General features: G+C 41.5%; 2 protein-coding genes across 2 annotated transcripts; both read right to left on the bottom strand.

Moving 5' to 3' along the window:
- Positions 1–9,947: 9,947 nt before the first annotated feature.
- LOC108999678 (probable pectinesterase/pectinesterase inhibitor 21) lies at positions 9,948–13,652 on the bottom strand. Its single transcript, XM_035691786.1, has 3 exons — positions 13,575–13,652; positions 11,082–13,407; positions 9,948–10,825 (listed from the first exon to the last, which is right to left on the bottom strand). The coding sequence occupies exons 2-3, from the start codon at positions 13,375–13,377 to the stop codon at positions 10,134–10,136; spliced, it is 2,988 nt and encodes a 995-aa protein (XP_035547679.1). The 5' UTR covers positions 13,378–13,407; positions 13,575–13,652; the 3' UTR covers positions 9,948–10,133.
- A 1,867-nt stretch (positions 13,653–15,519) lies between these two features.
- LOC108987299 (probable acyl-CoA dehydrogenase IBR3) lies at positions 15,520–21,546 on the bottom strand. The gene is given in 18 exon segments (XM_018960187.2): positions 15,520–15,903; positions 16,034–16,138; positions 16,395–16,547; positions 16,959–17,168; positions 17,288–17,372; positions 17,459–17,601; positions 17,796–17,990; positions 18,147–18,412; positions 18,575–18,692; positions 18,783–18,881; positions 19,320–19,351; positions 19,354–19,438; positions 19,740–19,817; positions 20,096–20,281; positions 20,485–20,616; positions 20,710–20,850; positions 21,036–21,170; positions 21,260–21,546. Coding segments are annotated over 18 exon segments (2,490 nt in total). The 5' UTR covers positions 21,395–21,546; the 3' UTR covers positions 15,520–15,711.
- Between the last annotated feature and the right edge of the window lie 4,823 nt (positions 21,547–26,369).

Genomic DNA, 26,369 nt, shown 5'->3' with positions numbered 1-26,369 from the left:
TTTCCTTGTAACTATGTACATTTGATGATGAATGAAATGAAGACTCGTTTCTTGCAACTGTTGTGTTCTTTTGTTTCCTTTTCCTATCTTTTTTTTGTTTTGTTTTTGTTTTACGGTTCTTATGAGGGCTTGGCTTTATTGGACTGGGGGTTGAGACCCACATCTGAGACTTGGGGCCTTACCCCGCAGCGAGTCAAGGGACCCCATTTTCTTGCGAGTGTAAGGAATCAGCTTAGTTGGACGGGGGGTTAGTACCCAGCCGGCTTGGGACCTTACCCCACAGCAAGTCAAGGGATCGTCTTCTTGCGTGTGTAAGGACTCGACTTTGTTGGACGGGGGGTTGAAATCAAGTCCTGAGACTTGCCCTTATCCCGCAGCAAGTCAAGAGACCCGTCTTCTTGCGAGTGTAAAGACTCGGCTTAGTTCAGCCCTCAGCCCGAGGCCTTGAGACCTTACCTCACAGGGAGTCAAGGATCCCATCTTCTTGCGAGTGTTAGGACTCGGCTTATTTTTGAGACAACAAGAGATTTGAGATGAACATCTAAATGTTCTCATTTATTCATAGTCGCTCGTACAAAGTGTTGCTTTATACTTCTACACATAATACTTCTTTAAGTGTTTGACATTCCACGGGTGGGATAGCTCGTGTCCTTGGCTGTTTTTGAGGCGATAGGAACTGTGTCGATTGCTCACAGTCATTATGTATGGGCCTTCCCATCGTGGTTCCAGTTTCCCTTCCTCTGGAGTAGTTATTCCAGTCTGTCATAGCACCAGGTCGCCTACCTTGAAGGAGCGCGGCTTGACCCGTTTGTTGAAGTACTGCTTCGCCTTTCACTTGTTATTTGCCATATGCACCGTTGCTTCTTTCCTTCTCTCCTCCAGGACATGCAAGCTCTCGGCTAGCCTTTCATTGTTGGCATTCGAGTCAAAGTGTTGGACACGAAATGTGGGCATTTCGACTTCTATGGGAATTACTGCTTCACTTTCATAGGTGAGGGTGTCTCCCCAGTGGGGTTATAACAATGGTCCGATATGCCCATAACATGCTTGGGAGCTTTTCAGCCCATACTTCTTTGTGTGCCCCGATCTTTTTCTTGAGGGTGGAGTTGAGGGTTTTGTTGGTTGCTTCGACTTTTCCGTTGGCTTGAGAGTGTCCTGGCGAGGAGTACTTCACCGTAATTCCAAGCTCTGTGCACTGTTCCCAGTAATGTATGCAGTCGAACTGCCTTCCGTTGTCCGATATGAAGCTCTGAGATATGCCGAATCGGCAGACCATTAACTTTCACAGGAATTTCATGATGGTTCGGGAGGTGATGCTTGCAAGAGCCTCTGCTTCGACCCGTTTTGTGAAGTAGTCAACTACAATAATGACAAACTTGGCTTTTTCCCTTGCTGTTGGGAATGGGCCAATTAGGTCCAGGCCCCATTAGGCAAAAGGCCACGAGGCGGTGATTGATGTTAGCTCCTCCGTCGGGCAGGGCGGAATCGGCCCATGCTCTTGACACTTTGAAAATTTCTTGGAAAGTCTTCCGCATCCTTGAGGGAATGAGGCTTGTAATATTTGGCCTGGGTTACCCTCGCAGCCAGAGCCCTCCCTCCTAAGTGGCTTCCACAAATCCCCTCGTGAATCTCTACTAGCACGTATTGGATTTTGTCTGGTGAGAGGCATTTGAGGAGCGTCTTGGAGAAACCTTTTTTGTACATAACCCCTTCCAACAGGGTGAACCGGGCCGCCTTGTTACTGACCTTTCATGCTTCTTCCAGGTCACTGGGCAGCTGCCCTTTCTGCAGGAATTTCTGAATGTCTGTTGCGCACTAAGGAGGTGCTGGGGTCATGACAGACACTTCCACCCCGATGGAGGGGGCGTCGACCGTCTTAACAACTGTGTGTTCCGGAAGTGGGAGTTCTTCCTACGCAGACGCAGCCCTTGCTAGACGATCTGCCTTCTGGTTTTCTCCTCTTGGCACCTGTTGGATGCTGAAGTAGCAAAAACGGTCGCGCTCATTGCAAAAAAATTGGAGATACTTCTTCAGCCTTTCTCATTTTCGTGGCGAACTACCCAATACCTGGCTAACTACCACTTGGGAATCCATCATCACTTCTATTTCTTCAGCTCCTTGTAACCGTGCGACTGTATTCCAGCCAAGAGTTCTTCATACTTAGTTTTGTTGTTGGTCGTTTTGAAGGCCAGCTTGACTGTATAGTTGTGCTTCTCTCCCTGTTTGGTGATGATGTGCCTACTCCCTCACCAGCCAGGCAAAACAAGCAGTCGACGTAGACCTGTTAGGGCTTTCCTTGGGGTGCATTTGGAACTTCTTTTGGGAAGTTGATGGATTCTGAAATTAAATCAGCCAACACTTGTCATTTGATTGTAGCTCGAGGCTGATATTCCATGTCGAATTCACTAAGCTCGATCGCCCATTTTGCAAGCCTTCCCAAGGTGTCTTGCTTCTGCAGCACCTTGAGAGGGAGATTGATGAGCACTTTCATCGGGTGGGCTTGGAAATACGGCCTTAATCTCCTGATTGTGATGACTAGGGCGAATATTAACATTTTCGTCCAGGGGTACCTTGCCTCTGCTCTGCGAAAGGCTTGGCTCATGTAGTAGACGGGCTGTTGCCCTTTTTTCGTTTCCCAGAAAAGTATGGTTGATACGGCATGCGGTGACACTGTTAGGTACACCGTCAGGGTCTCTCCGGGCCTTGTTTGGCTTAGCAGTGGGGGAGACTCAGGTACAACTTCAAATTTGTGTAGGCTTTTTCGCAGGTCTCATCCCATTCTTGGGCCTTCCTCAGGATTTTGAAGAAAGGTAGACACCAGTCAGTTGATCGAGCGATGAAGCGGTTCAGGACTGCTACCCGCCCGACCAATCTCTGGACTTCGTGAAGGTCCTAGGGGGTAGGCATTCCTATCTGATGGGAACCAAGGTGGGCCTAGTTTTAAAGATATGTTGCATGTTCCAGATTGGCCAAATACAAGTTCAAGAGCTTAAATGATGAAGATTCAGCTTTGATTCATTTAATGAACTATGAAAAGGGCAACAACAAGACTTAAAGGCTTTGGGCACTTGAAGGCTTTCAACTTGTTTAATTCATTTAAAGCACTTATTTTATTAGTTTCGAATAAGTGGGTTTATTATGGGAAACACTTAAGAGGGCTTATGCAAGGGCATGTTGGGAAAATTATTATTTTATTGAACTAGGGTTTAGGGTTACTGTAACCGAGTTACTGTAGCGCGGCACTGTTCATCCAGGGGCACTTTTGGAAGATGGGGGTTTACTTTGGCTAGGGTTTCATTAGGTTTTCCTTTAAATACTCTATGTAGCCTCATTCTAATCAGATTATGAAGTTTATGAAATTTGATGAATTTATTCATTGTGAGTTGAGTTTTACTCCTCTTGTTCTTGATTGAACTCTTGAACTTATCAAAGGTAAATCACAACCTTTGTGGGGTTCCTCCTTTGTAATTTGGGTTCTTGAGATGGGTTCTTCAACGTGTCTAGATTTTAATATAATCTAGGTTCTTGAAACGAGTTCTCATCGGGTCTAGATTCTCCATCCTTGACTTGATTTTTGGCTTTCTTGGGAAGTTTTCAAATTGATTGTGGGTTCAAAGGAATTCATTCCCACGGGTTCATATCTTTTGTGGATTGCCACTTATTAGGGAGATAGAGCCCTACATTGATTTTGTGCCAGGTGCGACAATTCTTAATCGATCTTTCTTGGTAAAACAAGAGTCATTGACACACTTAAAGGGACAAGGTAAGTTGTTGACTAGAATGCATACTAAGCGGGAGGATTGTATTGAGACTTTTCCTCCTGTATTCAAATACACACAAGGTATGAAAAATTTTGTAGTTGATGCTTTAGCAAGAAGGTATGTCCTTATCTTCATTTTAGATGCGTAATTGTTGAGATTTGAATATGATAAGGAATTGTATGCTAATGATGATAACTTTGCTAGTGTGTATGGAACATGTGAGAAAACATCATTTGGTAAGTTCTATAAACTAGATTCGTACTTGTTTAGAAAGAATAGATTTTGTGTGCCTACTAGTTTTATGCCTAAGTTGCTTGTGTGTGATGGACATGGTGGTTTGTTGGGTAACCTTGGAGTAAGGAAGACTTTTGTTGTGTTGCATGAACGTTTTTGGGAATATCAATTGCCATTCCATGACGTGTTGCATGGACGTTTGTGGAAGTATAATTTTTCATTCATTGATGTGTTGCGTGAACATTTGTGGGAGTATTGCTTGCCATTCATTGAGTCTTCATATAATTGGAGTAGTCATTTTGGTGTAAATAAGATTTTAAATGTGTTGCATGAACGTTTGTGGGAGTATCATTTGCCATTCATTGACTTGTTGCATAAACGTTTACGTGAGCATCATTTGTCTTTCTTTGAGTTTGCATATAATTTGAGTGGTCATTTTGGGGTGAGGAGGACTTTAGATGTGTTTCATGAACATTTGTTGGAGTATTGTTTGTCATTCATTGAGTTTACATATAATTGGAGTGTTCATGCTACTACTAAATTTTCACCTTTTAGACTTGATGCATTTACTTCTTTAGATTTAATACCATTATCTGTTGACAACAGGAGTAGTTTGGATGGATTTTTTCAAATTCTTGAACAAATTTCCCTAACATATTTCCCTTTGATCCAGGTGGAGATTCGAGGTCGAATCCTTTTGAGGAGAGGGGGAATGATGGGAACCAAGGTGGGCCTAGTTTTAAAGATATGTTGCATGTTCCAGATTGGCCAAATACAAGTTCAAGAGCTTAAATGATGAAGATTCAGCTTTGATTCATTTGATGAACTATGAAAAGGGCAACAACAAGACTTAAAGGCTTTGGGCACTTGAAGGCTTTCAACTTGTTTAATTCATTTAAAGCACTTATTTTATTAGTTTCGAATAATTGGGTTTATTATGGGAAACACTTAAGAGGGCCTATGTAAGGGCATGTTGGGAAAATTATTATTTTATTGAACTAGGGTTTAGGGTTACTGTAGCCGAGTTACTGTAGCGCGGCACTGTTCATCCAGGGGCACTTTTGGAAGATGGGGGTTTATTTTGGCTAGGGTTTCATTAGGTTTATAGATTATGAAGTTTATGAAATTTGATTAATTTATTCATTGTGAGTTGAGTTTTACTCCTCTTGTTCTTGATTGAACTCTTGAACTTATCAAAGGTAAATCACAACCTTTGTGGCGTTCCTCCTTTGTAATCTGGGTTCTTGAGACGGGTTTTTCAACGGGTCTAGATTTTAATATAATCTAGGTTCTTGAAACGGGTTCTCATCGGGTCTAGATTCTCCAACCTTGACTTGATTTTTGGCTTTCTTGGGGAGTTTTCAAATTGATTGTGGGTTCAAAAGAATTCATTCCCATGGGTTCATATCCCTATCACTTCTTCCACCTTTTCGGGGTTCACCTCAATCCCTCTCTCGGAGACCATAAACCCCAGAAACTTACTTGTCTTCATTCCGAACGCGCACTTCAATGGGTTCAGCTTCATCCGATATTGTTGGAGGATGGAAAATGCTTCTTGTAAGTCTGCCATAAGTAAGTTGATGTATAGAGAAATATTTGATGTATAGAGAAATATTTGAAATATATGATGTGTGTAGAATATAATATTTGAAATAAATAAAAAAAAGTATAATATTTTAATAATATAAAGAAAAAATAGATAAGTTGAAGTATGACATATTGTAAAAGTCAGTATGTAAAATAGAAAAAGTGAATTTTGGTGATGTATTTTAAAGAATAGGATAAAGAAGCCATTGAGAATGCTCAAGATAACTAAAACATCCCATATCAAATTAGGCATATTTATATAAATTTAGACATTAATTACAATAACTCACCAAATATGTGGGTATATAGTAACTTAGCCAAACACTATAATATTTATTTATCACTTTGATCAATTTCGCGGGAAACCCTCCTGCCATTGAGACCCTCCCATTCTTACTGTATTCTCTCCCATTCTCTTCACTGAACCTTTTGCCCATTCTCTCCCTCACTCCCGTAACTTCCCCTCATTGTATTATCTCTCATTCTCTTCACTGAACCTTTACTCTTGTAGCTCCCCCCATTCTTTATCTCACTGCCGTAACTCTTTACTCCCATAACCCAACGACTGAGCTCCCATGAGAGAGATCGAGAAACTTCCACTCTCCCCAAATCTGCCACTAGTCTCACTCCCAAAATCCCTTTCTCCTTCCTCTTGCCCACTCCCAAAATCCCTCTTTAGTTTTATTCTCACTCCCAAAACCCCTATAGATCAAAATTCACCACGACCTCTCCACGACTAAACCCCTGTGAAACCTCTCCTCGTCGACGATAGCCACAATTGTTAACTTTTGTGGTTTATCTCTTCTCCTAACTCTCTCATAATTTTTGGCAGTCGTTTGTTCTTATTATTGTGATTTATAAAATTTCTCTCAATTATGGTTATTGTTGTAATTTGAAAATTTTTCTTGATTATTTTCTTACTGTTGAGGATGGTTTTTTTTTTTTTTTGGTGATTTGATGGAAATTTCTTGATTAATTTCTTACTGTTGAGCATGGTTATTCTTAATTTTTTTTATTTGAAAAAATAGTAAGAGGGGAGAACAAGGACTTCTTGATTTTGATGGAGATTTCTTGATTTTTTGTTTGAACATGGTAATTGATGTTGTAGCCATTATCTTTGTCATAGAAGTCCTACTGTTCCTCCCAGAATAACTAGAGTGAAAACCAGAGTACTGTTAGGGAACCAAGAATAAATTCGTTCAAAAAAATGAAAAAGAGAGGGAGAGCTTAGAAACTATATTTTATGTATCCTGTATGTGTATATGCTTTAATTGTTTTGGTTTTTCTTTTCCTGTGTTATTCCTTATGGGGGATTACTGCAGTTTGGTTGAGAACTCTATTGTTTAATTGGTAGAACTAATATGATTTTTAATATTAATTTAATTAGAATATAATTATTATTAACATTTAATTGGTAGAACTACAAAATGTAATAAAAATAAATTAAACAAAAAGATTATTAAATTAATAATATTTTATTATTATATAGAGAGTAAATAGATAATCCAATATAGGGATTGGATTTGAATGGAATAGACAAATGCAAACTCATGTGATATTAACTAAACAGTTCTGCTTTGGAGCGGTACTGTCCGTTTTATGCATTAGATCAGCAACCAATGATATTTTGGCACGTCACATTATACACTAAAACACAATTCGTCCCACTACATCAGAACAACCTCCCATACCCTACGTCAAACGTATACCCGTTGCACAACAATTGCATTCGCTGCTCTCTTACACGCCCAGCCACCCAAGCCATAACCACCAACAGCCATTTCAACTCCAACGGCAGGTAGCCCATGCCAACCAGTCATTTCGATGCCACCCACATCCATTTTGACGCCCACGGTAGGCAGCCGGACGCCACCCACAGCCATTCTGTCGGCACCCGCAGCTACCAAGAAGTCCGACAACCACCATGTAGTCCAAATTGACGTCGACGAAGGCTTCATGGCACTTCAATGGCTGCGGATTTGACGAGGGGGAGAGAGAGAGAGAGGAGACTTAGTTCGACGCATTTGAGAGAACAGAGAGGGCTTTGCTGCAAGAGGAACATAAAGGGGGCTTCTGCGAGAGGGAGATGAGGGGGTAGGGATTTTTTTTGATTCGGTACATTGCGTCCCATTATTAGTGAAATGGGACTGCTACGTGGCCGGTTCTTATTGAAGGCTGGTCTCAGCCCAAAAATAGATGTTCCAGTTAGAAGATTTTTCCTTAACTAAAATTTGAATTTACATTTGGCTAATCCCATGAGAATGCTCTAATATGTTATATCAACCTAAAGTTTTGGAGTGATTCTTAGTTACTCTCAAAATACAAACACAATATTTCTATTATATTATAAGATATTAAGTCAATTAAAATTATTGTTTATATAAATGACTTTAATGATAAAAAGAGTTTAGCACGTCATCTATATATATTTTGAGATTATCTAATATTTTCCTAAAATACCATGTAATATATAAAAACCTCCCAAAATTAGAATATTGGAGCATTCGTATGGATGGAGAGAGAAAAATTGGCTCCTTTTCTCCCCAACAATATTCACCTTCCTCCCTTTGCAGTAATTAAAAATATGATTGGGTTGTTTCTAGATGTTGAAGAAGAAGAAAACAAAGTGCTGAGAAGAGAGGAAGAGAATTATAAAAAGATTAGGTATTTAATTGCAATATGCAAGTTTTTTAAAATGAGATCATCATGGATGTCGTATGCAAAATAAATAAATAAATAAATAAATAAATAAATAAATAAATAAAAGACTTTTGTCATGATCGATCCACTCCATAATATCTACCTATGGGCCGGGTTATGAATACCACAGGCCCCAATGTCAACATTAGGAACCAAGCTATAACTATTAACTTTTAACTCGTTTTCTTTTTAATAATTTATCAATATAGAAAAATATTTTATTTCAAAAACATTAAAATAAGAATGAATTAATTAAGAAATTTAGCTAGCTAAGTCGGAAGAGGTATGACTTCAGATTTTTACCATCACGTTGTTTGACAGTCAGGAGGTAAGCTGCCGGACGTCTTATCTTCTGACTTGCCAAGAATTGCATCATGAAGAAACAGGCGAGCTCTTCAAAGCTATCTACTATTCTCGATGTCAGCAACCCAAACTAGGTATGGGCGGCCACTTTTAGTGTCAATGGGAAGGCTCGGCAGGCGATTTCTCCTAGGAAACCATGCAGGGTCATGTGGACTTTGAACGTCTCCAGGTGCTCCAGCGGGTTTTTGAATCCATCGTACATTTCCATCTGGGAGACCCTGAACTTGGGGGAAGTGGCACTGCCATGACCTCCGCGCTGTATGGGAGGTCGATACTGACGAGTAGCTGGTCAATAGTGGATAGCGTATCTATCTTCTTAGCCATCTACACGCATTTATACCCAAGCTCTCGGATTTGGATGTGCATCTTGCGTCTCTCCTCCTCCGCCGCGGCATTCGTAGGACCTGCCTCGAATCTTCGTGTTCGTTGCCACTTAGTTCTCTGCCTCCCACTAGCTCTTCGTTGGTGTGCCTAAGGGCCGCATTCTCCTGGCGTAGCATCCCAGCTTCTTCCGTCAGCTTCTTTACTGTCTCCTCCATGCTCGTGAGTCTCGCTTCCATCGTCCCTTCCTCGTTGTCTCCCCTTCATGTAGTTTGGGACTGCATCGTTGCCGGTATGCGAAGTACACGCTTTTATGGAAAAATAGACCCCACAGAAGACACCGCTTTGATGTCCTGTTTTGTAGCCTAAGCACTTCCACGATAACCAAGCTCATGCTACCTGCAACTAAGAGGAAGAAAGGGCTCCGGTGACACGTCCGAGATCACTCCGATGTCAAAGTAAATGAACAATCTACTAGTGATGAGAATAATTCTAAAGATCATAAAGAACACTCAAAAAATTTCAGAGAGAGACCTCCCGTAGAAGGGATGACCGTTAGCTATTTTTAGTTTTAGACAAAAGTTTAAAATATTATTATTGTTTTAAGATTTGAAAAAATTGAATTGTTTATTATATTTTGTGTGATAGTTGAAGAAAATTATAATGATGAGATGAAATGAAAGATGATTTTTGTATTTATCTCATGTCCCAAACAATTTATATTTTTGATCGATCCAACGGTGTGTCAGGCCTACGTAAAATGTTTAAAGAGGGCTGCCAGAGCCAAGTACGTACAGTTGTATAATATATGTACGTGATATGAATATCGTATCGTTGCGTCATAAATTTGCAATACATTATTCACAAAATGAGAGGAGATAATAAAATCATTAATTAACCATGAATGCAGATTGAGATATAGTTTCTCCTATATATATATATATATATTTGACCTCAGCATGATGGGGATTCACATGAACATCAACATGAAATTTCTCTCATTCTTTGGCTTTATTAACGATAATGATCTGGTGCTACGTACAGTTCTTCAGAAGGCAAGAAAAATAATGATGGGGGCAAAAATGTAGATAGCTTAATTAATGAAGGCGGAGACCGGTTTAATCCTTTATATATAGAGGACTAACTATGAGCTGTTATCTTCGCGAATTACATCAAGCCAGAAACGTAAGGCACTCCAACGGGCTTGATCCACTTATCGCCACCAATGAAGGTTCCAGCAGTGAATTTCTTAGCATGTTCCAAATTGACCTTCTTGATGCCTCGCCATTTGACTCTATTGGTCGTGGCCGCACCAGGACCATCGTTGTCGATCTCAGTGTAGAAGAGTGTGTTGAGAGCGAAGTCACCCATCCATGGCAACCACCCCTCAGGCTGGATGAAGCCCTCGATATGACTCTGCATAATGATGGTTCTTGAATATTGCTTCCATGGTCTACCAAGGAAAGCCTTGTTCTTATCCTTGAGTGGGAGATATGCTGGTTCGGCGGTGAATGTGCAGCCCTGAAGGACGAGTGCGGTGGGCTCGCGCCTGTCTATCCTCCCTTGGGCTGTTACGATGCACTGCTGGTTGTCCATTGGCTTCCTGACGATCATCTTGCAGTTTTGGAACACTGCGGCTGCGTTGCCAAAAATGAAGTCGATGGTGCCGGAGATGGTGCAATCTCGATAGAATTGGCGGTGGGTGTGGGCATAGAGGGTGTCTTGGTACCCATCCATCTGGCAGTTATAGAAGATGGACATGTCGGATTGGACGCGTAGTGCCACAGCCTGGTGCTTCTCAGCTCCTGCAGAGTTCTCGAATCCAATGTTCTTGGCCAAGAAGTTGCTTCCAATCGCCGCTGCAACAACCAAAAGATAATAAACCCTCTAAGCTATCATAAAATATTTGGAAAAGGAAATAGAATACATAGGCTCAAAACATACTCTCCTTTGTAAGCGATGGCATAATAATTAAGATACATACTAAAAAAACGTGTAGCAAACCTTAGAAGAAAATGGAAGATAGGCTCAATATTGACTAGTCTCTTTTGTATTTATTTAATTTAAACTGAGAGGGAAAGAGAGGCACAAAGTGATATGCATATATGTACTTACAAACTGTGGCAGTCTTGAACGTGGGGGTTCCATCGACGAAGTTCTTATTTCCTGTGATCTTGGTCTTCGTGGGGCCATCTCCAATCATAGTAACGTGGGTCATGTGCTTGTCAAGCATGACATGCTCCTGATAAACTCCTTCCTTGATATAAATCACGAAGGTCTTGTTGTTGTTCTTGGGAATGTCCATGAGTGCTTCATTGATGGTCTTATACTTGCCACTTCCATCCTTTGCCACCACTACGTCAGCCTTGATGTCCCCTGTATTGGTAGACCCCAGAAGCTTCCTTTGACGGCCATTGATCCATGCAGGGAGGTGCCTGTCATCGAGATCATCGTCGAAGCCGCTTCCATTATCCCAAAGAAGCCGGCGGTTGGTGGACTCCATGTTCCTCTGCCTGTCATCGAGATCATCGTCGAAGCCGCTTGCATCCCAAAGAAGACGGCGGTTGGTGGACTCCATGTTCCTCTGCCTGTCATCAAGATCATCGTCGAAGCCGCTTGCATCCCAAAGAAGCCGGCGGTTGGTGGACTCCATGTTCCTCTGCCTGTCATCGAGATCATCGTCGAAGCCGCTTGCATCCCAAAGAAGCCGGCGGTTGGTGGACTCCATGTTCCTCTGCCTGTCATCGAGATCATCGTCGAAGCCGCTTGCATCCCAAAGAAGCCGGCGGTTGGTGGACTCCATGTTCCTCTGCCTGTCATCGAGATCATCGTCGAAGCCGCTTGCATCCCAAAGAAGCCGGCGGTTGGTGGACTCCGTGTTCCTCTGCCTGTCATCGAGATCATCGTCGAAGCCGCTTGCATCCCAAAGAAGCCGGCGGTTGGTGGACTCCATGTTCCTCTGCCTGTCATCGAGATCATCGTCGAAGCCGCTTGCATCCCAAAGAAGCCGGCGGTTGGTGGACTCCATGTTCCTCTGCCTGTCATCGAGATCATCGTCGAAGCCGCTTGCATCCCAAAGAAGCCGGCGGTTGGTGGACTCCATGTTCCTTTGCCTGTCATCGAGATCATCGTCGAAGCCGCTTGCATCCCAAAGAAGCTGGCGGTTGGTGGACTCCAAGGGCTTCCTCTGCTTGTCATCGTGCCGTTCGTCGAAGCCGCTCCCATTATCCCAAAGAAGCCGGCGGTTGGTGGACTCCATGTTCCTCTGCCTGTCATCGAGATCATCGTCGAAGCCGCCTGCATCCCAAAGAAGCCGGCGGTTGGTGGACTCCATGTTCCTCTGCCTGTCATCGAGATCATCGTCGAAGCCGCTTGCATCCCAAAGAAGCCGGCGGTTGGTGGACTCCATGTTCCTCTGCCTGTCATCGAGATCATCGTCGAAGCCGCTTGCATCCCAAAGAAGCTGGCGGTTGGTGGACTCCAAGGGCTTCCTCTGCTTGTCATCGTGTCGTTCGTCGAAGCCGCTCCCATTATCCCAAAGAAGCTGCCGGTTGGTGGCCTCCACGGGCTTCCTCTGCGGGTCAGCGAGCTCTTGATCGAAGCCACTTCCATTATCCCAAAGTAGCTGTCGATTAGTGGACGTTGGGTCCTTATCATGTGGTTCATCATATGTTTTACGGAAGCCGGCCCCACTAGGATCCTCATCCCAAAGAAGCCTCCGGTTCAACCCTGGAATTTGAAGATTGGTCAAGACATTCGAGATCTCGGTCACCATGGCAAGGCCATTCTTGGTGAGTTCTTGTGTAGTCTTCAAAACCTCCTTCATCTTGTCCCCGGCATCACCCGTGGTGTTCTCGAACCCATCCAAGCAAGTCTGCTCGTAGGTGATTGCACCACTAAGCCAGACCTGGAGGTCGGCAACGTAATCGTCGAGCTTGCTGACGTCGAAGGCACCGATCTTGTTGAAAGACTCTTGGAGATCATCGATGGCATAATCAAGGAGCTCTTTGCAGTTCTCCAAGGCTTGAGATGCTCTGGGGTCCTTGGCTAGATTTTTTAATGTGGTGGAGTTTGCTATTGCTGCATGAATTTCCTGAACTGTGACATGGAAGCCGATCTTGATAAGCTCTTTAGGGTCGGTGACGTTCCCAGCCGCCGAGGACAAGCTTTTCTCGCAGGTTTCTTTATAATCAGTGGGCTGGCAAATGGCCTTAACTGCCTTCATTGATGTTGAAACCTCGCCATTGCCATCAGATTTAGATGATCCATCAGCCTTGTTGCGAGTCGCGCCAACGGCCACAGCAGCTACCATGGCCACCAGCAAAAGGGAAGAGACGCCAATAATGGCATACTTCTTGTGTTTCTTCTGGTGTCCATGGTTGGATACATCATTGTATCCTCCAAAAGCCATTTTTTTAAGAATGTTTTTTCTTATAAATCACTGAAGGAAAAACAAAAATATTAAGAACAATTAGTAATTAAGATGCATGTGCGTGTGGATATATATATATATATATATATATATTTTTTTTTTCTAATTATTTTATAAGGTCTATTCCTTTGATCATACTATTACAATACAAGATGGCATGCAACGTACGTACGTACCTTCAAATGAAAAGACACTACAGAGCTGCTGGGGCAGTCTTTTTTGGGCAGGGTTTATGATGCCCCTTGCTCTGACATATTATATTTTGTGGATGGAGGCATATTTAAATTAAAAGGAGAGGTCAACCGAAAATATCGTTACAAACGTGTGGTAGAAAAGTCCTCACAAAATTAGATCGTTAGTTACAAATGTTTTCCAAATTTGAGAGCCTCGCATTAATCTTAGCCACTACTGTTTATTTTTGGTCCATTTTTTGCGCATAATCATCCATCCTAGCTAGCTAGCTAGCTACTATTATTTCTTTCTGGTCGAGGCTTTCAAATTCTTTCTAATTTAATTTGTATCAAGACTAGCGACTTGGACCATATATAGACAACCATTTTTCGACGATTTATACCCTTATTTTAGATAGCCATCAAGATCAACCAAAAATAATATTACATGAGTACTCATCATGTGGAACAATCGTGACAGCAATTAAGGTTGTGATTGAAATTGCAAAGTCTAAAAAAAATGATAGTTAAGATATATGAGAAAATATATAATTGTGCAACCGCCACGTAATCGTTTTGAAAAAAGTGAATAAAACATGAGATCCACATGAAAAAAAAAAAAAAATTTAATAGTGAACCTCACACTTTTTCAAAATGATTACGCAACGGCGTTTACGCACTTTACAATTGTATGTAAAATTACTCTTTCATCTTTCTTTGAGCTTAAGAAAGAAAACAACTTAATTCGTTGTTTATCCTCATGCATGATGAATTTTTGAATTGCTTTTGCTGCTTCAAGAAGATTTTCAAGTTTAGACGTCGGTCGATTACAATAGAAATTACCCTAAATTTGATCCCAACTTCTGATTAAAGCTTTTTACATATATGCACGGAAGTATCTGATCTTACTGACTATATATATAATGTGGCCTCTTTCAGAAGGGTCTAATTGGAGCATGACAATTAATGTATATTATAAAGTTTTTTCAACCTTTGTATCACACAATTATCAAAGTTATCTAAAAAATATCAGACTTCAAGTGATTTTTCCCCATGAAGAAGCAGCTGGCATGGGATGGGAGTTCAAGCGCTCGGTATAATTTTGACAACCAGTCTGATAAGCAACATTAAGTATTCTCAAATCTCTGCCAAATTCAAAGCACTGCATGAATTTCCAGAATAGAACCCAAAAACCCAAAAAAAATAAGGACTTTTTTACCACTTGGAATGTGTCGAGCGAAGGAAATTAATGTGGTCGGACTGTGTTCCCACTCAATGGACAATACTGGCTTGCCCGACCCAAGTCGAGAGTTGAAGTTTGAACCATGTGACTCGGGCAAAGGCCTTGGGCTATGTGGATCCTAGAGTCGGAGGGCACAGCGTGGTGCCAGTTTCACAGATCAAGGAACACCTCCCTCTCCTCTCCCCTTTTGCTTTCACTTTTGTCGTGAATAATTTTTTGTTTGGATGTTAAAGGTTGCGTATTTTATGAGTTTAACGGGTATTTATTTTTATCTTATATTGCAATTGCTGTGAGATGCTTGTTGAAGAGCTCCACTACCTTAGGCTTGAACAAAGGAGCAACTTCCAGCGAGAGGGAAAAGCAGAATAGATAATGGATGCAAGAAACCTGAATTGTTGTGGAGCATGCGCAATGCACGAAACTTGACGGCGGAGGCTAGGCATGGTACTGGTGTTTGCCTTCGTTTTTGTTTTTTTTTGGGGTTGATTTGCAGCAAGGTTCTTTGGTTTAGAGAGGGCAAAACTCAAGTAGCAATAAAAATACAAAGGAAGCTACTTTGCCAGCTCTCAACTTGTAATTTGGATTCCTCGATTAATCTTCAGTCAACACTTCTAGTTTGGATAACCAGACAGCAGCGTTCGACATTTTTGCACACAAGAGAGGTCTGTTATGACTCTTTACTTGAAGCTGGATTTCACTATATATGCCAAATCAGTCTTTATATTATTTTACAAACGGATACAATATTCTACCATCAAGTAATCAACTTTTTTTTTTTGGGCCTGTCTCAGGCTGTCGTTGCGGGGGCAACTACAGATTATTCTCGCCTTTCTTATTCTCAATCAACAGTAAAATTCAAAAACAGGGGATTCTGCTTAGAGAAACTCACTTTCAAAACTTTCAAAGCTTAGCTCTCTGCAGTTCTAACTTGGCAATAGTACCCAAATGGACTTCATCGGGGCCATCTGCGATTCGCAAGGTTCTTGCGGTGGCCCAGAGATGTGCCAGTACAGTGTCAGAGGATACACCAGCTGCACCATGCACTTGCATTGCCATGTCAAGCACCTTCAATGCCATGTTTGGAGCTGCTACCTGCTCCACATTCCGCCAGGCCGTTTTTAAAATAAAAACTCAGTAACTTAATAGCATATCGGATCACTACCAAAATAACAATAATCCAAGATTTGATTCTGTCACGTCATATTTTACAACAAATGATTACCTTGGCCATTGCTATTGTCCCACGGGCTTTTTTGTTTCCAAGCCTGTCAAGCTGGTCAGCTGCTTCAAGAACCAACAGCCTGGCTTGCTCCAGCTCTATCCGACACTGAACGACAAAGCCAATTTAGGAAGGTTGCTATGTATACATAATGGCGAGGAGGAAAACCTAATAGCATCTGATAATAGAAAGGTGTACCACTAGAAGTTAACCATAAAATCTCTTTCTACTTTTTGGGTCATTAATCCATTGGAATAATTGGTCCTCTACATTGATTTAAGCTTGAACTATCACTTCCATTTTGTGATGCATAACAACATAAAATATCTCCATTACTTTATGGCAGGGACTAGAATCATTATACCTTAGCAATATCCGAAAGGAATGAACCTTGCTCTGCTATCAACTTCCCAAACACTCTTCTACTGAGAGCCCTTTGAGCCATCATCTGCATGCCACGCTCAGCAGCACCAATCAGTCTCATGCAGTGGTGCAGCCTTCCTGGGCCTAGCCTACCCTGCAAGTAAGCGAGTGCAGGAAGATATCAAGTGGTTCCACCAACAGGAAGCTCAGTACACGGTAAACTATACACATTTTTATTCACAAAACCCAACCATCAATCACTCTCAAAATAATATCTATGCCTTCACAATTATCAATCATTTCTAATTTTAGTGGATGAATTTCAGAAACAAAACCTTTTTCCTGATTGGTTCAAGACGAAGAAAATTGTTCCACAATTCCAAAACGCAATAAACAGCCAATAACATGTTAACTCGCCAAAATCTCTAATTATGTCGTAAAAAATGAATTTGTTGAAGATTTATAGAAATGCAAAGTTTGTTCAAAATTCCAAGTACTATTACAATTTGGTTGACTAGAAACTGCAAGCAGTTGGTTACTTGGGAAGGCGCTGAACAACTCTTACCTGCGCAATCTCAAATCCACGCCCTTCTCCCAACAGAATATTCTTTGCTGGCACACGTACATTCTCAAATGATACTTCTGCATGCCCATGAGGTGCATCATCAAATCCAAAGACTAGAAGGGGTCTCTTTACACGTACACCTGGAGTCCGGATATCCACTAAGATCATAGATTGCTGCTTATGCTTAGCTGTGGTGAAGTCAGTTTTTCCCTGTACTCGTAAAAAAAAAAAAAAATCAGTTTTCCCCTGTATATTGTTCAGATCACACTTTTTTAACCGCACAAATAATCATTTGGACTTTTTTATCGCTATGCCGAACAAGAACTAACCATGACAATGAGAAATCTGCACCTCGGATCCATGGCCCCACTGGTCCACCACTTTGTCCCATTAATGACGTACATATCTCCTTCTCTGCGGATGAAGTGAACAACCAGTCATGACAAACAGGCATGTGTCATATATAGTATATCCCATTACTGAAAGCTGCTTCCTACTACCTCTTAATAGAAGATTCAATATTGGTAGCATCAGAAGATGCAATTTGTGGCTCCGTCATTGCAAATCCAGACCGTATCTTACCCTCAAGCAAGGGAATAAGCCATTCATTTAGTTGTTCTTTATTTCCATAACGCAACAATACCTAAAATGAAAAGTAAATTTTGATAACCTGATGGTGCGAAACATGCATGCAGTAGACATTTTTCTTGAAGAAAACCTCAACCATATCATTAATCTCACAGATTCGAAAATATTCAAAGGTGTGATTCGCCAACTATCAATAACCTGATAAACTTACCATACGTGAACCTTAAAGAATCAGAAAGTTTCACATACCTCCATATTTCCAGTGTCAGGTGCTCCACAGTTGAACACCTGTGGAGCCCAAATGGAACGACCCATGATTTCACAAAGATATCCATATTCAAGGTTTGACAGGCCCACACCCAGTAAGTGATCATGTGCACCTTTTGGGCGCGCATGGTTGCTCCCATAAAAAATCAGCTTTCTTGCCCTAACGGCACTATCAAACTGCACATAAACACAAAGGTAAAAGTGAAATATGTTCAGTAGCAAGAATGTCAACTTCTACAAACACAATAACAAACTGCTCACATAAAATGTTAAACTTCAAAAAACGATAAATAAGTACAGAATGTAGGGACGTGAATAAAAATTAAGACGTACAGGTATCCATAGGTTCCACAAGCCTTCCTTCTTTGCTAGCTCTTTTAACTTCTCCTCTTCTGGATGCACTGTCCAACGTGAGGTAGACTGGGCAAGTTTGTTAAACTCATTTTCCATAGGATATATGTGATCGTCCATGAACTTGATCAATCTATTTCTCAATTCCAGCACCTTTTTACTAGGAACAAACCTGCCCCCTCCATTTGAAATTCCTTGATCTTTATTCTCATTTCCAGATAGTTTCAAATAGTCTTGTGGAATTGGGGCTGGTTTATCAAAAGGACATAAAAAGCTCAGGCAATAGCTTTGGGTAATATAAACAATCTGGGCGAGTTACGATCTTTCAATCCAATAAAACCAATTTATCTGTGTGCTAAAAAATTGTTTAAGTTGAAGGCTGACAAAATATATTAAATTGGTATGATTACCAGATGGAGGATGCTCAGGAAGCACAGATTCTCGTTGAATGAATGTCCATGCGGAGCCGATAAACCCATTAGCTATTTTTCCTGCAGCTTGGGCACGCTTACCTCCTGAAGCATTACCCTACATTGTCACAATAGAGGACATATTATCCTGATGTGTTCACTTCCCATGACAACACCTTTTTTGCCTATTCAACATTTGAGAAGATACCATTATCCATCTATTGTATACTCCTGCATAGATTGATGCCCCACGGAACAAGGAAAAGGCAATATAGAACTTCCACTCAGCAAAAGGCCATGGTCTCCTCTGCATTGTCCATGTGTCCAGAGTGAGTGCTTTAAGCAAGTTTAGAGGAAAAAAAGCATCTGATTTACCCGCTACAACCATTTAATAGAGCACACAGGATGACCATTGATAGCACATAATAACAATGAAAATATAAGGGTGTAGAATCCATCAGTCTAGCTAATAATGGAATTAAAACACACCATATGGTCACTTATATTTAATCAAGAAATTTTATGCATCACATATTTACTCTGTAAAGCCTTAATGAGTGATGGAGTATTGTTACTGCCTTTCCAAAAACCCTCACTGGATGTTATCTTGAAAATCTAAATAATCAATTTTCTTGATGATTTCCTGAATTTCTTCTATAGAGGAATTTTTTTATAAGTAAAAATGAAAATGGGCAAATGAGCATACAGACCTCAATTCAATAATTATAATATATACTCGACTTACAGCCGCAGAGCAGTATTCTGCCAAAAATCTGCCTGTGAAGGAATCCCGTCTGGAGTTCCAGACAGTTCCATTCCTTGATTCAGTTGTGCCTTTCCAAGGTCAGCATCCACAATATAATGCTGCAAAGAAAGAAAGTAACAATTGAGTTGTAAATGACATTTAATGAGCACCTAATTGTTATATGGTTCGATTTGAGACTAACTACCAATGTTTCAATTGGGTGTTGCATAGGATAGGGGGTAGATCAGGTCTGTTACCATACTAGTATACTGAAGCCAAATAAATAAAATTGCCAACCAGAAGTATTCCAATCATTGAAATCAGAGGTTAAGAGAGAACAGTTTTAAAACACAGTTAACAAGTACAATTATAAAAAGTCTCTTTCCATGCTGATAAGTGATTTCTTCAAATTGTTAATACCAAACAGCTGTATGCAACATCACACATTTGGTTCCCCAGAGTAGACAGTTCCCAGTCAAGAATGCCAATAACTCGATCCTGCACCATTAAGGATATCTGATTAGTTGTGCAACCTAGAACATCTATACTGTTAGCATGTGCTGATCATTGCCCACATTAAGAGTCAACTATAGTATAGAAAGTAATAACATGACCTATCTGATCCAACCATAAATATACATTTTGAAATTTATGAGTTACAAGAATTAAAATTTACTGCCTGTATTCAAATGATTGAATGAAAACCCAAATTCCCAAATCACACTGGATAAAATACATGTATTAAAGCAATCAGAATTGTTTTTGAAGTACCAGACCTCATTGGGATGAAATACAAGATTATCAATGCGAAAGTCTCCATGAACTAGGCCTGCAATTGTTCCTGAAGAATCTTCAAGAGGAATATTTTGCCGTAGCCAATCAGCCAGCTGGAGCATCTTCAGATTTCTCTCAGGTTTACCATCGCTCGTAGAAGCTATATATTGTTTAGCCCACCTCTCTACCTAAAACAAGAACAGAGTTCACATCACGGGATAAGTTTTTAGTTTCCTTTTCTAGTAAATTTTGGATGACAGTTCCATAATTACTATTTACTGGTGCATGACCCAAAGCAGCAGGTAGTCATTCTTTAAGCACCTTTTCAAGGTACAATATCATCATGTAAATAAAACAAAATTAAATTAGGAATTGTTCTTTAGAAAATTACCTGCCGCTTACAATAGTTTTCCCGGCGCCCATATTTTCCAAGGCCGATGGCATCAACATTAGCAGAATGTAGAGAAGCTAAAGTTTTTGCAGTTTCTTTATATATCGCCCTCCTCCTCTCCGGAGCTACACCCTAATCAGCCGTAAACCAATTTTAGCTGACTTGACGCTAAATTACATTCCACGAGTCAACATCAAACGCAGCATTGAGGTCGAAATGACATACCGGCAGCCTGGGATCTATGAATATGCGTCCATCCAAATACTCCATGATGTAAAACGCAGTTCCAATTACACTCGGGTCGGTACACAAGCAGAGAGCTTTCGGAACCGGGACTTGGGTGTGATCACCCAGTGCCCGGAGAACCTGGGCCATCAATAATTGAAGCGGGAACGTCATGAATTACATTGTTTTTGCCACTAAACTACAAGCAAGCCAGGCCAAACAGCTATATGGTAGCCTAAGTTCAAATCTTGAAAAATTATTATTACTTTGTTTTCGGAGCAACCAGACCAAAGTAAAAATGATATTATACAGTGATACATAATCACCTGAAACTCTCTCTCCACAGCATGAGCAGATTCGAGCAGCTTCCCAGGGGGCTTCTTTCTCAAAACATACCGTTTCGCATAATCCCCCGAACTCACATCCATGAGATAGGTAGGGTTCGATTGCCCGTGTCCAAACTATATGTATGATCAAATGCACAAGAAAACCCCATCAAAAATTTTGAAAGAGAAAAAAGAAGCAAGGAATAGTAAGAGAGACGGAGGACCTGAGAGACGGTGAAATTAATGGGAGAGAGAGGGAAGCCAGGGACGTTGGCGGAGGCGTAGCTGAACAAGGCGTTGAGGTCGAGCGCGTGAGCCGGGTGGACTTGCCCCACCAGATCGGATGTACGATTCGCCATACTTCGATTCTAGTAGGTTTCGGTTTCAAACAGATCAACTTCTGAATCGAATCGGCTCGTAATGGGTTTGTTTCGAGGATAGGCTTTGGAAACTCAGAGAGACATAGAGCAGTAGAAAGGACATACGGTGGGTCAGAGACAGATTTCGCAGGTATGGTGGGTTCCTATAAAAAGAAACTTGCTCGTTTGGGACTCCAATTATTACTTATTAATTATTCATATAATATTATTTTCAATTAAAATATCTTAAATATTAAAAATCAATAAGAAGAAAACCCAATATCACAATTAAATTAATTTGTCAAATTATAAGATATAATATAAATAATTTATTTGATGATAAAAAGTTCATTAAAGTTTTATTAACTTTTACAAGCTCATATCTTGAATGATAAATTAACATAATCAAGTAGCTGATTATAAATATTAATTTATGAAGAATTGAAACATTTTAGTAATGGGTTTTATATTATTTAACAAATTAATCAAGCTATTATATTTTTATAAATAAATCAATCATGAACAGCCAATGAGAACTTTAAGCCCAATTTCTGTTGAAACTTGAATCAAACTTGAATAAATAAAGCATCAAGTCTCTAAATCTTGAGCAAGCAGGGGCTATATACTTTGTGACAAGAAGATAGGAAAGCCTGACTTTTTGGAAAGCAGTGCAAAGTCAATTTTAGTACAACTATCCATAGAACCAAAGGCGCCGTGGATTACATTCATTCTTATCTTTGTCGCCCATCTCCTATTTCATCTAAAGGTAGTGCCGATCAGTACTTACTCACCTTTACTCACCTTTATTTATGATATTCGAGAAAAGTATGAGTTTATTTTCTGGAGTAAAAGAGTGAGGCGTTTGTCACTTTCAAGCAATGGAAGAATCTAATCGAGAAAAATATAGGCAAGAAAATGAAGTGAGCTAGAACTACAATGGCATGAAATTTTAGGGAGGTGAACTTGATGCATTCTGCAAAAATGAAGGTATTATTAGACACCTTATAGCTAGACACACTCCACAGTAAAATGGAGTTGATGAATAGATAACAATGACTCTCTTGGAGAAAGCCTGTAATAAACTTTCATACGCCAGCTTGTTCAAAGCTTTTTGGGTTGAGGTAGTCAACACAACTTGTCATTTGGTGAATTGTTCTCCATCTACGACGATTGAATTAAAAACTCTTGATGAGGTATGGTCTAGTCCTTCTACTAAATATTCTAATTTGAAGATATATGGTTGTCATTGTTGAGGACGTGTTTCACACTACCAATCACACGGATGACACTTGCAACAATAAAGAGATGGTGCTAGTCGCCCTATGTAAACTCCGATACTTAAGTTAGTAATAATATGATAATAAGTATATAAAAATAAAGATCAAGATGATGTTACCTCTACTAAGTTATTTATAGAAGGATGTGGCGTGATGGTGATCAACTCTAATCATCAGTCCTGTGTGCTTATCCTTTGTGATCCCTGTTTTAACTGGAGAATATATCTCCTGTTTTGTAGGAGTTATCTCACTCAGGATATTTATATCCAATCCTAGGCCTCATCCCCAGTTCTTTAGTGTTATCTCATCCGTAATTATGGTTACGAGTCCTCTATCTGTAGGGTTCTTAGCCTTAAGTCATCAACAAGTCTTCCTAGACTTATAGATGTGCTTGGCCTTAGAGATGGGCTCGAAGCCCAGGGGTTTAAATGTCCCCTCCAATTGCCCCACTAATTTCCTTTGTGCTGGCACATGGGAAATTAAACAATCATATTTTCCTTTCTTTTTTTTATTGGTTACTTACCTCGCTAGTTTGTTCATATTGATTCACTCTTTTCCTTCTTTTGACAATAACCCGTGCTAAGTGGTGTGCACCAGGTTCCACCCTTTCTTTTTTAGGAAAGACATGGCTTATGTCAGCCATAACTGTTCCCACTCATTTAATGAGTTTCAAAAAGAATTGTAACAGCCGTCGCAGCCAAACCTTTTGAATTCCCAAGGATCCTCATGATTACCTTTCTTGGGTGTGCTTCACACGCTGTTTCACCTCCCGTTACTACTTTCTTTACCCTTCTTTGCTCTTTCGTCTTCCTCATCTTCATTTCTATTCCCTTTTGCTCTTTTCTTCGAGTTCCCTTGCACTCCTTTCTGTTTTCCTTGCATCTTCTTTCTTCAAGACATTCTTAATGGCTAGTCACAGTCCTGCCAAGAAATCCTGCAAACAAAAGCCCGAATCTTCTCTCCCCCGTCAACCCACTTCCTTTAATGGGTATTCGTGGCATTCGGTTCTAGATGTGGAAGACCTCATCAAACTGAGGGAATTCTTTTGCATTCCTGAGTCGGTGGACATGAATGTCCCGAAAAGGGAGTGTGTCGATGACGAGGGCTATGGCGGGGCCGTAGCCTTAACAGTTTACGCCTTTACGAATGGGCTTCTTCTTCATTTCAAATGCCTAGTGCGTGATGTTCTGCATTTTTTGAAGCTTGCTCCTGCCCAGCTGCACATTAAAGCATGGCGCGTGTTGATGTGTGCCTATGTCATCTTCTGTTGTGTTCTGGAGCCTCTTGGGGAGAGGTACCCCGACCTTACGGCAAATGAGTTCCTTCTTTCTATGAGGTGGTGTCCCTACCGGGGAACATTTGTAGCTTTCGTGTGTGGACAACACCTGGCTGCCTTTGAAGGGCGTTAATCCAATGCCAAACAATAGACCAATAAGTTTTTTTGCCTTTCTGGCGATGGTTGGGAGTATCCCACCAATGAGATGCTCATTATAGATTACCCTGTTGTTGCCAACTGGGGGTGCATCCCTGATGATAAACATTTTTTGTTGGAGTTGACTGGCAGTCAACAAAATTGTGTGAATCTTGTTCGTAAATAGGCGAAGGACCATGGCCGCAACGGTCTGTGGTTAGAAGACATTCTTTCTAACTCTAGTATTGATAGATTTTTGTCGGTGCCTAGTCGCGCCCATGTCATGGGGAAAAAGCTCAAACCGGTTCCCTCTCTGACGAAACGGAGTGCTCCTCAGACTGGGGGGCCAAAAATGAAGCGTCCTTGCATTGTGGGCGCTACGCCTAGCAGCGTCATTGGCTCCCCAGAGAAATTGATGTAGGGGCGAGTGTGGATGTTGTTGTTTCTGGGTAGGCCAAGCCGGAGGCGTCCCCCGCCAAAGCCTCCTCGCTAGTGAGCCTATGTTTTGATGACCTGGGTGCCTTGATGAAACAGGCTCTCGAGGACCTCTCGTTGGCCTATGATCTTGGGCTCCCTTTGGGGAATGATTTTGTGGACGCCCCTTTCAAATTTCCCTCTATTCTTGTAGCGGATTTCGCATTTGGAGGCAGGAGTGATTTGAACGACATATATGTTGCCTTCACCTTGGGTGTGTCTGGGGAAGGGGCGCTCGATATTCCTACCCGTGCAGTTTGTGACACTGTGACTGAAGTTGAAGGTGGCGGTGCGGCCTCTTGTGCGGGGTTAGATTGCTCCCTTCATTCCCTACCCTGTACCAACTTAGGCGGCGAGACTCCGCCCACAGATCAAGATAGAGTGTCCTTCCCTTCGTCGATGTTGTCGTCATTTGGCGGGGATGGGGACACCACTCCTCACGAAGGTGGGCGGGTCCCTGAAGATCAAGTGGGTGTAGAGGTAGGGGCCCAAGGTGGAGGTTAGGTTGGTGGGCGAGTAGACCTTCGCCAAGATGAGTTTGTTTGTGAGCCATTTGGCGCCTATGTTGAAGGTGGCCTGCCCGCGTCCACGCCTGAGGTTGTGACAACCTTGGACCTTACTTTGGGAAGGCTAGCACAAGCTGAAGCTAGTTCGATAGGGGACGCCATTTGGGAGGAGGACGCCGGACCTCGTACTTCTTTGCCTCCTTTGGAGGTAGTTATAGAGTTGACAAGGTGCCTGAGGAGAATGCTAGCTTCAGTAAGGCTCATTTTCCTTCTTGTCTATTTTTGTTTGCAGGCGCCTTCTTTGGTGTGTATTAGATTCTAAATTTATCGTGCTTGTGTAGAACGTAGAAGCCCTAGCGTCCTGAATCATGGAGGAAAGGACCAGTTTGGAGGAGGAGGTTCACGAGAGACGGAAATTCTCTTTCTTTTCCAAGCAAGAGAACAGCCGCCTGAAGGATGAGAGAGATTACCTGTGATGTTGTCTAGAGCAGGCTGATGTTCATGTCCAGTCCTTGGAGGCTGACCTTGATTCTCTCCGTGAAGAGTCATGCCTCCTTCAGTCTGAACTCCTTTGTATTGAGAGTCTCCACACCCGTGACAGCTTTGCCCTGCATGCGACGATTCTTTGGAGAGGGTCGTGTGGTCTTTCTAACCTCCACTCCTGTTCGATGGCGATTCTTTGGAGAGGGCCATATGTAGTCTTTCTGATCTCCATGCCTGTTCGATGGCACAATAATTGACTAAAACATATATTCCCAAAAGATTAGAATATTGTCTCTGAAATAAATATAGATGTATAGAGATAAACTTTCTAAAGATAAAACCTTTTTAGGTGCGCGGCGTTTGACGGATGCTGCAACTCTCTTCCATCACTATCTTTGAGTCGGTATGATCCTGGGTGGTTGGTAGCTGTTACTACGTAAGGCCATTCCCACCATGAACTACGCTTCATTTCATCTTGTGTGGTGACACCCGTTTCTCTTAGGACCATGTCGCCGACTTTAAACGACCTTGGTTTGACCCGTTTATTGAAATATTGCTCTGCTCTTCTCTTTCTGAGGATGTTCTGGACTTTCGCTTCCTCTTTTATCTCTTCGAGGAGGTCTAGTTGTTTGCCAAGAGTTTGGTCATTCTTCGCTTGATCAAAGTGGCTGGTTCAGTGTGTTGGTAAGCCGACTTCTGTGGGGGCAACTGCCTCACTCTCGTATGCCAAGGTAAAAGGTGTCTCCCCTGTCGGGGTCTTCATCGAGGTCATGTAAGCCCATAAGACTCTTAGCAGCTCTTCTGCCCATTCGCCCTTCTGATCG

Source organism: Juglans regia, chromosome 7 (assembly GCF_001411555.2).
Source record: "Juglans regia cultivar Chandler chromosome 7, Walnut 2.0, whole genome shotgun sequence".
In the NCBI taxonomy this organism is placed as follows: domain Eukaryota; kingdom Viridiplantae; phylum Streptophyta; class Magnoliopsida; order Fagales; family Juglandaceae; genus Juglans; species Juglans regia.
Note: the sequence above shows the minus strand (reverse complement) of the source record. Positions and strands in the feature narration are given on the sequence as shown.

Excerpts from the sequence above, each read along its gene's own strand:
- LOC108999678 (XM_035691786.1), bottom strand. The coding sequence starts at position 13,377 with ATGGCTTTTGGAGGATACAATGATGTATCCAACCATGGACACCAGAAG. Across the intron at positions 10,826-11,081 it reads GTTCAAGACTGCCACAGTTT|CGGCGATTGGAAGCAACTTC; the intron begins GTAAGTACATAT and ends TGGTTGTTGCAG.